We start from the raw sequence: 14297 nt of genomic DNA on the forward strand, positions 1-14297 counted from the left end.
AAAAGTAATAAACATGTGAGAAATGGATTTTTCTTTTTTTGCAGGTCTGTCCTTATTTATATGAGGCAAGTAACAGGAAAAAAATAGAATAATGATGCACGGACGGCTTCAACCTGTACAATGCTTCTCTCATCTTGGTATGGATGCTCATGGTGGTCTTCCTAGGTGCATTTTTACATGGACACATATTGGCTGCTAGGCTTTCTGTTTGCGTGCTGGGCCTGCGCCTTGATGCTTCATGGTTTTTTTTTTTTTTGTTTCCATGATTGGATGTAGTATATGCATAAAATATTGTTGGATTCCTGGGGTTAACAATCGCGTTAAAGGAGAATTTTGACGAAGAATTGCTTAAATTAAATAAAGGTTAAATAAAGGTAAGATAAAGACAAATAATTACATCAAGAATATGGGCTCAAGTTGTTTGACAAGGTTGCATGTGAAGCATTGGCGCTTGTAAAACTCAATTGCTGTGTTACACGAGGAAATTAATATGTTAAGGTTTAACAAAAGCAAATCATTTCACAACATAATACATTAGATACGAAGCCCAATAAATAGATGGAAGAGGTTGTCATTAGTTTTGAGAGCAGACTCAACCATTTGCCACCAACTCCTCATAACCAATAAGAAATTGTTGACAAGTAGACAAGGCTTTTGAAAGCACTGAAATGATTATGTTATGAAAACTTGATTTTTGAGAGAACATTTTTCTTGGAAAACTCATCATAAGATCCCAATCACTACTTTTAACAAAAATCCTAGATCATAAAGGCGAATAATAACATTCTTTCTTTAGATAATCAAGTCGATTCTTCTCTTCATTCTTATAATTTAATGATATTTCCATATCTACAAAACAATCTTCTCTACGTTTTCTAATCAGCCAAAAATGATAATTTAACATATCACAGAATCTACTACTCTTATGTTCTCTTGGAATGTATAATCTACATTCATGAGTGTAAAATATAATGCTACACCTATTTTCACGTTATAATAGGGCTGCACAACGGACCGGACCGGACCAAAGCCCAACCCAAAGTCTAGTCTGATTTTTTGGTCGGACTGGGTTTGATAGTCTGTGGTCTGGTCTGGTCCAGTGATGACCCGAGGTCGGGTTGGACTGGACTTGGTCTACCAGACTGGTGGACTGGTCCAGGCAGTCCAGTTGTCCAATTTTCTTTCTTTTTTTTAATTTTTTTCTTTATGAGAAATAAGATTTCTACATGATAAATACAATTAAAACAATAAAAAATACCTATAATCATATGAAACTCGTCCTAAAATATTAAGACTTCATTATAAATACATAAAAATATCTAAAAACATTAAAAACAATTAAAGGCACCATCTAAATTACAAATTATTGAAAAATAAAAAATTCACCTAGACTGGACTGGACTAGTCTAGCCCGACCAACTAGTCTGGTCCAGTCTAGTCTAATTCCATTATATAGTTAATTTGGACTGGACTAGACCGGACAAGACCACTTTGGGTTAGACTGGACTGGACCGGACCACCGGGTTTTTGCACACCCCTACGTTATAACTTGCGCCTTGAAGCATCCTGTAGCACACGTTATAATTCACAAAATCTGCTTGATCATAGGCTGACCTTGATGAGCAGTTGATTTCAGTTGACTTTTTAAATTTGTAGAAGTCACATACGCAGATCTACAAAACGATCTTTTGAACGGCAATCTCTTTAGTCGAAGTTGCCAATCTGTGAAAAACCTTGAGATTGTGCCCTACTTTCTCCTGCACACACACACACACAGAGGAGAGAAGAGAAGAGAAGAAAACGTGATGAACAATAACATAACTGATAAAGGCTGAGCAAGAGAGAACAATCGCATATAGAGATAGAGTATAGAAATAGAAGTCAAAACCTGTATTATGAACGAGTTGCATAGGGATAGAGTCACGCTAGAGTTATAACATACTACAACTAGATGGCTAACAATACATGCAACTTTTATTCTCTAAATCTCAAGAGTTCGAGGGACTGAAATCTGAGTTTAACAGGAGACCCTCTTGGTGCAAGATAACAGTCCCTTCAAGAATGGACCCAATCAGTCAATCACACTTTGAAAGCCTATTGCTGTCTTGAATCTTGATAGCTTCACTAGCTACACTTGCAACGGGCAAACTGTCAGTTGGCCCCTCAATCGCTAGTTAGCTATAGGTGAGGTTAACTAAAACAAAATCATCAATGCTAGCCCCTACAGATGAGGCACCTAAGATTTCTTCGCCAACAATGACTTGTAGTGAAGCATTCACAAGTGAACAAACGGGACATCAGAGTTGACATATCATACAAGTCGTGCAGATCTTAAAGTCATAGGAAGAAAGCCTACTTAGAAGAAGAAATGTAATTTTTTCTTTAACCATGTAATTCTACGGTTCCTAGAATCAGTTGCAGTTCTGTGAAAATAAGACTTGATTCCTATGAACTACTACATGACAATGTTCTCGTCTATCAAAAAATCATCATCAAAGCTAGTCTCTTATTGATAAAGATGACTTGTAGGCTATATTTAACTCATTCACCATGTGGATTGCAAACAAAATATGTACAAGAATCCATAGCATAATGACCCTGATTGCAGTGAGACTAGCCCGACTCATTGGTCTTGTTGTTCCCATTTTTTTGGGGGGCTAATTTCTCATGGTCCTCGATCAAAATTCATTATGTTCCTTCCTGGTCTCACTAGTTTCCCGAGATGATATTGGTTTGGAGTCTCTAGTGTCACCTTTACTGGATTCCTTGCAAAAACTGACCTAATCTCTTCTACTTTGTCCTTGCCATGGTAGTGAAAACAGCTGCTGTTTGCGCATAATTTGTCAGAGTTACGCAAATGTTTTAAATGGAGATTGCCCAAACGCACAAAGGAATCAGTGTATATACACTAGACTTATTAAAAGAAAGAGGGGATGTTAGGGGTCGTAGAAAGAGGGGATGTTAGGAGCACGACCCGCCAACACCCCAATGCAGCTTAACCAGAAGCTCACCATCAGACCAGATGGTACGGCAGTGAACAATGAAAGATATCAGAGACTAGTGGGAAAGTTAATTTACTTATCCCAGACTAGACCTGATATATGTTTCCAAATCACTGTGAGTCAGCTTTCAAGCAATCCTCAAAAGGAACATATGACAGCAGTCTACAGATCCTGAGATACTTAAAGATAACCCAGGGCAGGGACTGTTCTTTGCAAAAGGTGATTCTAGAGGCATAGAACTATTCACTGATGCAAATTAGGCCCGATCAAGGTCAGATAGTCGATCTACAACCAACTATTGCTCCTATGTTTGGGGTAACTTGGTAACTTGGAGGAATAAGAAGCAACCAGTGGTTTCAAGGAGCTCAGCAGAATCAGAATACAGAGAATTGTCCCCAGGCATTTGTGAAGGGATATGGATTGTGCGACTCTTGAAGGAGCAAAAAATTGAGATGAAGAAACCAATATAATGTCTCAACAATTAAGATTGCTAACAATCCCATTCACCATAAGCATGTAGAAATAGATCGATACTTCATTGAAAAAAAGGTGGACAATAAAGTGATCAATTCATTATACATTCCCTCCGGCCAACAAATTGCAGATGTTATAACAAAATCTCTCACTCGAGATGTTTGAAGGCTTTAGAAGCAAGCTGGGAATGATCAACATATATTCGCCAGCTTGAGGGGGAGTGTTGGAATTGGGCTTTTTCTTCCAAGACCCAAACCTAGTTTACTTTGTGTTTAACCTAGTATCACTGATCTTGTAATCACAATCAGATTTATTGTAATCTCATTTATGTTGCTTTGTGATTGTCTAGAGGAAAATAAAGGATGCGATTAAATTCAGATTCTGGGTTTGATTGTCCCTATTCTCCCTATATATGTAATAGATTGCGGTGAATAAAAGTCAGAGCTTTTCTTCCTGCTCGGAACTTTCAGGTTGCAGAAGCTGTTCCCTTATATAGGCTTAACTCTCAACGTTCGTTACTTCAAGCAATGCGTGACCCCATTATTTACAGACGACTTTATCTCTGTGCATGTCAATTTCTCTGTCACCTCTCTTCATCCAATTCCTAGTTTCTCCTCTGTCGCCCATCCCAAGTCTCAACTCAATACTATAATACACAGGCGACTAGCAACAGGGTTTAAATGGAGCCGACGTGTAGGGGTGTGGCACAGCCAATTTACCCATAGATTTGACCGGTACTAATATAATGAGCATTAGAAACCAGATTGAACCATATCTAAGTGTAAGAGCATGATATAGCCATGTTTTAGCATATTAGGATATCTTCCCACGTATAAACTATCCAAGTTTTCATATATAGTTCGACTAATATTACAATCTATGGAGCAAATAATAACAGTCACAATTATCACACGTAGCATTATTAATAGTAATAATTTACTGATATACTGTTCATCAACACATAATTACAATTGCACAAAGTATTATTGTAGTGTTAAAGTCTATTTCTGACATAATTACAATTGGATTGTCCTACATGATATTTTGAGATATAAAATAAAAGTATATTAATTTAATTAGGACCCATTCAACCATGATTCAATCACAATTCAATCATTGAACCACGAACAAGTGCCTTAACAAGTTTAATGACCAGCCCCTTTTCTTATACTCCACAGGTCCTTAATCCTCAATGTAAGATCTAATTAATTAATTTAAGTAGATTAAGGATGTTAGTTAATTAGTTAATATGTCTAAATTACCCTAATCACCTTTCTTAATTCCACCGCTCCTCTCCTACTTCATTATTGTTAAGGAAATATCAATAAGGTTAATTTAGAAAAAAATTAATAAACATGTGAAATAGGTCTTACATATAGGACCAACATTAACTCCCTAATTAGGTCCTATATGCTCATTTCAAAAGTTGCTTTCCTGCCCAGACCAACACCCTCAGTAACAAGCCAAATTCCTAGTATGTTTGCCAGTAAAGACTTCTCCAGCCATAATGGGACTGAGACCACTACTTTCGCTCACAATGCAAACAGTGAACTATGAACTGGTGCCTCTACCAATTAAATGAACATAAATTGAATGGTCACAACACAGAAAGGAATATTATCTTAACAAAGCTGCAATCCAACCAAAAGACAGGCTCAAGATATAGGATATGGAGGGTAAGATCAATACTTAAAGATCATTATTGTTATGATTTTCAATTTTATGTTAATTAACCTTTGAATATGTGTCTTGTAGATTAGGCAATTTTAGATTATTTGCTCTTTGGCTTTTGGGATTGAACAGCCTGCTTTGAGCCTATGTTCTCATAATATATTTGAAGTCCTGTTACCATCAAATAACTTCAGAATTAATCACAAACTACACAAATTAAACTATTTTCATCAACACAATTGCTTGCTTGCTTCAACTACAATGGGAAGTTATCAGTATTTCTCCAAGGAGAACGACCATAACTCCCATAAAATAATTGAAAGGTTAAAAAGGATTGCAGGTGATAAAAGCGATGACGCCTACCTCACAAAGTACTTCAAGTCGTTCAAGGGTAGGAATTAATTTTCCACACAGTGATTCAATGTCCTGTCGTGAATCATGCTTCTCACCATACGTAATTGCTTTTGTGGTCGAGGAGGCATCGGATACAACAGAACTGCCATGGAATACAAATATTAACCGCAAGAAATTAACTAGATACCTAAGGTGTAATTAAGCAGGTAAAAGGTCTACATTGCGATGATACAATGGCAAAAATGGCTTTTACATCAAACTAATAAATCAGGATATAAAATCATTAATAATGAATTGGATATTTGATTTTGCTATTCAATGTAAATGTGCATTCAATCATCAGGATCAGAAATTTCAATGGCTCACCTCTCCTGAAGATGGATGAGGATGATGTTTAGCACATGTTCAGAAAGTAGCAGTAACAAACTTATAAGCTGATCCCTACTACCAACAACTCGACACATTTCCACCATTGCAATGTGTCTCCTGCAAAACAACAAAAGTAATAATTAATAATAATTTAAATGTAGAAGTAAAGGCAGCAGTAGGAGGAGCAGCAGCAGCAATAATAAAAATGTGTATAAAAATACAAGGGAAATGATATTAAAAAGAAAATACCATCAGTTGGCTATTTAAAACCAAAAAAAAAAAAAAAGGAAAAGGAGAAGCCATTAAATTAATGACTGATAGTTAGTTAGCATTCCATCAATTTAGACTTGCTCATTAATTACTCATTTCCTTTTTATGATATAGTGAAACATGTCCTGACTTGAATGAAAGCTAATAGACTCCAATGTAGGAACAACATTTAGAGTTTGTAGTACCTCATAATTCTTGAGTGAAAACTACTTCAACCACAAAATCTGTAGCTTACCCATACACATCAGAAAAATGGAAAGAATAATTCCCTCCAGTGTTTAAGGGAATAAGTCTACTGACAGGTTAGGACACATTGGAGTTACAAGTGCATGCAAAAGGATAACCATAATGCTAGCGCTTTCCGCTTTTCCCAATAGATTGTTGGCAGTAATGTAAACAGGATCTCTAGTAGATACTAAAGTAATCGGCAAAACTGAAAAAGGAAATATTGCATGAGTTTTGAAAGATTGTGCGCCACATTGTTCCATAATTTTTTACAGTGCCCATAGCTTTCCCGAGAATACTGCCAATGGAAAAATTGCACTTTGGCCTTTCTTTTTATTTCTTAAAAAAAAAAAATACACTTCCTCTTTCTTCTCTTCTCTCCCTCACTATAATCAATCATAGCTTTGCTTTTGCGTCACAAACGTTCCTCTCAACAAAATACTTTCTTTGTTTATTACTTCCCATAACTTTATATTTTATGATGAAAAGACGCATTATATGCGCAAGCACGCACGCACAATGTCTCATGCCTATTTACCTCATTCCCTTTGCTTACTCCAAATCAGCATACATCACATCAAACTAATATGATAATAATTGTTATAATGAATATAATTTACTCGTAATATATGCGAGCTTGGCCATTATCCCTGACTCTATACACCAACATTTTTCAGTTTTCTTGAACTATGACTCCACATTTCTGGAAATAATATAGCACTATGATTTACCTTTTTTGTGTATTGTCTGAAGATGAAATACACTCCTGCCGAACACACATATTGATGATTTCATCAACTTCCTGCCTTGATAATTCATTTATATCTCGAATCTGGAAAACCATATGCATGATGTTACTAGCACATCAACATACAATGACAAAAATGGTAAAACAGTGGGCTGCAAGAAATAGAGAATGCAGTTTTCTCCCCAAATTGCACCTTATTTAGTAGCAAGGATTTCTCCTCAGCAGCTCTTTCTAGACTAGCTGTAACAGATGTAAGAAGAGAATTGAGTTCGCCCAACGAGGGTTGTTGCATTTCAACAGAAGTGGGGTAACTGGAGGAGGCCTCTGAAGGCTGCAAAAAAGAAAATTAAAGATAAATTAGCCACCCTGTATAATTGGCCTCATTAACTGCTTCCTTTTTAATTTATACATGCCTTACCTGCAATCTCAAAGATTTCTTTGTGACCAGAAAATATAAATAAGAGCTGAGGCTGAAGCATAAACGAAACTTTTGTAGCTCTGAATTCCTCTGTTTCTGATTATCCATCAAGTAATGTGATCATTCAAAGATTAGAAATCAAATGTGTCAGAATCATCCAATAACTAATTGTAACTTCAAAACCAATTAAGAAGAAAACTGCAAATACACCTCGGGAGATAATACTACTATTGATTGAGCAAAAATAGACACGTCCACGTCATGAGAGAAAATTGTGTGCATCAAACCAAAAAGACCTTGAACAAAACCATAACCATTACTCTCTTCATATGGCCAAACCTACAAAAAGAGAGAGATAGGGTTCAAATTGCAACCAGCGCACAATCAAAATGAAAGCCAAAACAAATTCCAGCTTCATGGGAAGGGGAGATGACAAATATCAGTAGGCAGAAATAGGCAGGCATTTATATTCAATGTGCTATTAAGACTGCAATAATTTGGAATCTGGATAATAGAAGATAGAGTCTTTCACATAATACAATTCCATTCAATACTTTTGGCATGGAAGCAAACCAAAATATACCCATCTGAAACTGTTCTACTACTTAAGAAATCAACAAAGCGAGTGAACATTTACCTTGCTAAGTATTCCAACAACAAGATTGATCTGCTCCAGTTTTAATCCATCTACTTCAGTAATATTTACACGAAGAAGTTGATCAAAGAGCGATTGATGCCCTTTGACAAAATCAATAACTTCACGGACAAACTTATTCTTCACCTACAACAGACACAAAGACAACACGTTTTCATCAATGGACCAATAATTATCATTTATTCTCTTACGCAAAAACAGAGAAATAAACATGTTTTGGGCCAAACAGAGTAGACGATATAAAGGTTAGACAAAACATAGGGAGAGAAAAAGCACTCACCATGTTTTAACTTTAAAATTCCCCACAAGCACTTGTAATAAGTTTTTTGCTACTCAATTTGATCAATGTAACCAACATTTCTAAAAGACTTGAATAAGCTTATCACGGAGGCAACAAAATACAAAAATAATTATTTGTTAAGAAAAATTATTAAGGACCGGAGGTAGTATTCCTACTTCTACAGCCAAAAAACATACAGTCGCTGGAGAACCAACAATAACATAACTCACACAATCATCACTGTCCTAAAACAAGTATCCAATTGTAGAAGTGAAGAGTAGATAAGAGATCAACCATCATCCGATAGCAAATGATGATTCACTATCAGGAAATGGCCACAACTCAGAAAGCCAATTGAAAAACTGGGGAAAATATTATGAAGGCCAACCTCCAAAAAATTTGATGCATCCACCAAGGAAGTTAATGAAAAGACTAATCTCAAAACTGGAGTGACAATCATTTGTTGCCTGTCAACATCCACAGCCATATCTCTTCGAAGTCTTGTCTCAACCCGCCTAAACCCTCCCTGTAGATACTTCTGCTTCAGTAGAGTTAGCTGACAAATGAAAAGTGATGCTAACAACTAAATACCTGTAGACTGATTGCCCTGCCTGAGGCAAGATGATCCAGAATGCCCATGGAAAATAATACCTGGGCTCCAGATTTACCATACTTATAACTGATCCTTAAGAGTAAGGCAAGCTCAGCCTCAAAGGTACAGGCTCGTTGCAATGAGTCTAGTGAATGCCCACCATCCTTGAACAAGAAAAGAGACAAATAGCATCAATGAAAAGTTATCAGAACACATACACCAAGAATATCTCAAGACACTTGCTTTTCAGACATCAATGATTTGCTCGAAGTTATCATGCATTTCAAAATTCAAATCGGAAGGAAAATTTAAAAAGAAAAGAATAATCTCACATAAACCTAAACAGTAGTCTAGTTGTGCATATAATATGCTTTTGGATCCCTTTACATAACTTAAGCTTCTGAGGAACAAGGGGTCTCAGCCTTTTCAGGCTTACATGGATAAAGATTTACTCCTGCACTTATCAAAACACTACATTACAAGCTCATCCAACTACAGGTTTAAATCAGGATTAGCACGAGTCTCGCCAATTCTGCACATGCCGGCATGTGTGGCCAGAATGTAGACAACGATGAAATCATGTGATGATCTCATTTGGTGCATATCTACAGTGGATGTCACCAAAGCACCAAAAATGGTGTCAAGGATTAGAGGTGTGAATGAGGTCAATAAAGGGTCTAATTGAGATGAGGCTAATGGTGTGTGCAAGTGAAAGAAAAGGCAGGGTATCTTTGTATTTTGATAATTCTTGAATGAAGGGAGAATGAAACTCAATTGTTTAATACACAGATGTTCAGCCAATACAAATAGGGCTGTTGGGATGCAAAGATTAGTTGTAATATCACAAATTCTAGCCAAGAAGTTAGGCGACATAATGATATCTAAAAGATACATCTAATCTGGTATTCTAAGAAAGAAAAAACCAAAATTAAATAAATAATAGCTACTGTTCAGAGAAGACGCTAACAATTCTCAAAACATGGGAATAGGCATTGATCATTAAGGAAAAAAAGAGAGAAGATCTCATTCTTAATTATGAGGGAATGAGACTTCCCGTGAGAAAAAGGATTCTAAATAAAAATTGCCTACCAAACAACCCAAGTGTCCGAAGGAATCACGTTTCCATTCTAAAGGCCCTAGAGAAACGATCCAAACAGACTTTAGATCTACCAACTTTTAACAAACTTAAAAATGAGAAGTGAAGAAAAGAACAAACTTGGTTAAAATAACTAGTTAAATTAAATAACTTCAAGATAATGAAGAAGCACGCAGGTAGCATCATAACCAAAAAAATAGGGCAAAAGAATCAACAAATAAATCAGAACCAAATGGAATGAAAAAATAAAACTCAGAACAATAGCACCACAGTGTCTAATTTTTTTTTTTTTTTTTAATTAGACAGGCGAACAATGTGAGGTTACAAGCTCAACCGCACAACATCCCACTTATCGGCGAGCTTTTCATATCACTAGGATACCAGGCCGTTGGTAGGGTGTCTAATGCTATGTTTTGAAGAATTGCAAGGGAATGTGATTGGGAAGAAAAATTATCCTCGTGCCTTGGCTAAAAAAAGAATTATCCAGGGGCAAACACAATTGATAATAATAAGAAAAAGAGAAGTCTCATTTTCCTCGAGTACATTCCTTTTTATTTACCATCCACCAAACAAATAATAGCCAAAAGATAGAATGAATTGTTTATGGTGCACTGAACAAAAACCTGATTTGAAAAATTGCTTATGCTCGTTAAGCAAGACCTTAAAAAGCCCCTGCTCTGAAGTTGGTTCAAGAAATATCTGTCCTGATCTATACAAATCAGCGCATCCAAAACATATACTGCTATTGTCTTCCCAGGTTCACTTCCATGAGTAGCATCTTTTATGACCTAAAATTTCAAATTAGAAAAATTAGAAACTGTAAACAGCGGAGTTTATAATATAAAATATATAAACAAACTAACTAATCAACTAAATTGGATTGTAAAGAATCAGGCATACAAAACACCAGAATATAAAAATAAAAATGGAAAACCAAAAAAAAAAAAAAATGAAATGGATAGGACAAGTAAAATCAAGAACTGAACATACAGTAGTGTAATGAAAGAATACAGAAAATTTGCAGAATATTATGAGAAAACGGCAAAACATGCGCCTCATTGTCATACAGATTTTGATCAAAGAGGAAATCAAATATCTCCAACACATTCTAAGCAGTTCAAACAAAGATAAGTCATTTCCACTCAAAGTAAAGACCCTTCTCAAACTCCTATATTGAAAAATTACGGAAAAAGCCAGAAGCATATTGAAATTCTATTAAGCTACTCACTAAATCCACGATGCTCTGAGCCTCTTTCCTTAAAGTAGAAAAATTTGCGCGAGCTAGTTCTGCCTGTTCTTTGTCAATCTGGGGAAAAGGAAAACATCATATGCTGAGGAGTTAAATATCACTAAATTCCCCCCCGGGGGGGGGGGGGGGTCAAGTTCAAATGGAAGAAAATAAACCTTTGGGAGATCAATATATTCATTATCTTGTTCATTGAGCAGCAAGAATTGCAGAACTGTGGTTGGGACATCTGGATCAACCACATTCTGACAATACTGAAAATAGCTCAGAAGCAATGCATATTGACTGCAAAAGACATGCAATGGTAAGTTTTCTTACTAAGCTGAAAGTAAAAATGAAAATGCAGCCATCTCTAGTGACTTAAGTAGTAACATACCGTCTCCTTAAAGCTTCGGACGATTCAGGTCTAAGAATTGCCATGATAAGTTTAAACAATATGGTAAGACAAGCACCATTGGATAATTGCTTTGCCACAATAAGATCAAGGCACATGATGCTGTCAGAATTCAGGCTTCCAGGGAACAAAAACCTCTCATCTTGTAATTTAGCCATGCATGTTAATGCAACCTGACAAAATTTTATAAATGAACAGGTTTGAAAGGTTGCAAGCCCCATTGAAAAATTTAGAAAATTTGCAGACAAGAGTATATATTTACTTGGGATAATATAAATGCCATCTTTAGTGAACAGTCAGGAGAAGCAGATGCAGTAAGAGATGCATCAAGAATCCTGCCAATGAAATGTAAGTTACAGAAAGCACAACAACAAGAAGCACAATCACAAATGGCGGCTTTCATTTTGCCAATTGAACACAAGTGACTTACTGAAATAGAATTTCAGAACGATCCTCAAGCATTGTCAATCTTCTAGAAGCAGATATCTGGAAAGTTGATTAGCAGGAGCAGATAGCATAAAGTTAGATAATATAGCTGATGCAAATAGATATGCGTTAAAGTTGGATCATTAAGGAAGTGGATGATCACGCTCTCACTATCCTTTGGAAGTTACAACGTTATCAACAGGGTGCAGAGTTTTTTAGAAGGACGTAATTTCCAAATATTACCTTTATGTAAAGGATAAGCAAATGAAGAAGGATAAAAAAAATGCGGAGGAAATAAAGTAAACGAATAAATAAAAGGTGTTCAACACATCAAAAGGCTCATAATTTGGAAAGATTGAAAAGTAGGGTATGGCATAAGTTGGGATCTCAACCCAATGAAACCCACCTTACCCCACACAATACTTTTATTTTATATATATAGATAAATGGTTTGGATACTACACCCACAATGTCCCACTGCTTTTCTTCAGCCCAGACAATGTAACGGAAGACTAGTCCAGAAAGGTATGATACCTTATGATGGAAAACCATTCCAGAATAGTATTATTCAGATATAATCTTCTCCATAGAGCATAGTCTTGTGGAGGAATTACACTAAACAAGAGAGACAGACACACTTCCACTCTCCTCACTACTCTCCAGTAATTTCCATGCTCCCCTCAAACATTTCCCCTCTCAAATACACACCTATCCCTTCCAATTGTCATCTAGTCATTGCCACAAACGCCCATCCTCACATGTTCTGCATCACCTATTCAGTTATTGGGCTTCCTCCTATAGTAAGTAAAGGTGGGCCCGTGTCCAACACAATGCTTCAGAAAAATACGCACGTCAGTCCATCCACAAACAATCCATTTCTTTAATTAATATCCTTGGCACACCTCAACGTGTGAACTCCCATTGGATTTGAACCATAGAGATAAAATAAGCCCACCGTACTTTGTTAAAATTTAATATGACTAGGAGAATGTGGAAAGCAAGAATCAAACAAGTCATCCTCAGTCTCTAACGCTCATACTAACCACAGATCATGCCATGCCAAAAGCTTAAGCAATTACATGAATGCCCAGGATTGGTTTTTCGGAACAAGATGGGAGGAAGGAAGCACACCTCGACAATCTGGGACCAGGCAGTTAACATATGGAGTTGTGCAGCTTGTTCCTCAAGATTCTTATTATATTTCCAACCCCATCTCATCAGCTGTTGAATTGTTTGTTTAACATCATTAATTTCAACTCCACTGCCAAGATTACTCAGTTGGGGATATGCAGAATTAAATTTCTGGAACAAAAATCAAATTAGATTTCTCATAATATTTAATACCATAAAGAAGAAGGCACAAGATATCTTGTCCCAGGAATACATAAATGAAGTGTGAACTAACCAACACATAGAATACTGAACAGAACCAACCTGCCAAAGTTTGTCATGGAATGAAGCTAAGTCAATTAGCCGGTCACCTCTCTCAGAATAGTAGTAGACACCACCCTTTCCAGAATTTGCTGGATTCCCAAGTATGTCTTCGGCCTAAAATATGTGCAAACAGCAGAGCAGAGACACAATGCAGAAGAGTATGATGAACATAGCCAACAAAAAGAATCTTGGTACAATATGTATTCCATACCAAGAAATAAGCTTTTTACTAAACATTAATAAGATAAAAATGAAGAGGAGAAAAACAAACATGATATGTAATGTAGTTTATAGACAACATCTCACCAACAAGTCATACTTCATACTAGGCACAATGTTTGAAAGCTTTGTAGTGGTATCTGGGGATCTGAATTGGATGATTTTTCAAGCAATTCTAAGACCTGCATTTCGAATAAGAAAAAAAATACATAATGATAAACAGAGGGGAAAGACAGTAAGACAACTTTAGCTAAGAATAGAAAGGAGTACAGTATTAGTAGGTAATAACAAAACTATACAGACACAAACAACACAATACATTCTTGATTACACTTAACAGAGGTGAGACAAAACATACTCTGCCGATGCTTTATGGCGCATAATTAGACTAGACTGGGTAGGGAATGATAATAAACATTATAAT

At 36.2% G+C, this 14297-nt stretch overlaps 1 protein-coding gene across 1 annotated transcript; it reads right to left on the bottom strand.

The window, feature by feature from the left end:
• Positions 1 to 1546: 1546 nt before the first annotated feature.
• LOC114756506 (nuclear pore complex protein NUP205-like) lies at positions 1547 to 14032 on the bottom strand (the record flags this gene model as incomplete). The annotated part of the gene is made up of 19 exons (XM_028945452.1): positions 1547 to 1757; positions 5511 to 5643; positions 5868 to 5987; positions 7097 to 7197; positions 7307 to 7444; positions 7532 to 7627; positions 7742 to 7870; positions 8169 to 8312; positions 8855 to 8992; positions 9058 to 9222; positions 10778 to 10942; positions 11383 to 11460; positions 11559 to 11685; positions 11777 to 11967; positions 12057 to 12129; positions 12225 to 12280; positions 13352 to 13522; positions 13655 to 13768; positions 13961 to 14032. Coding segments are annotated over 19 exons (2295 nt in total), but the record flags the coding sequence as incomplete, so codon positions are not given.
• Positions 14033 to 14297: the final 265 nt, after the last annotated feature.

The sequence above is a fragment of the Neltuma alba genome, unplaced genomic scaffold, assembly GCF_004799145.2.
Source record: "Neltuma alba isolate B1F8T4 unplaced genomic scaffold, ASM479914v2 tig00010418_pilon, whole genome shotgun sequence".
Classification (NCBI taxonomy): domain Eukaryota; kingdom Viridiplantae; phylum Streptophyta; class Magnoliopsida; order Fabales; family Fabaceae; genus Neltuma; species Neltuma alba.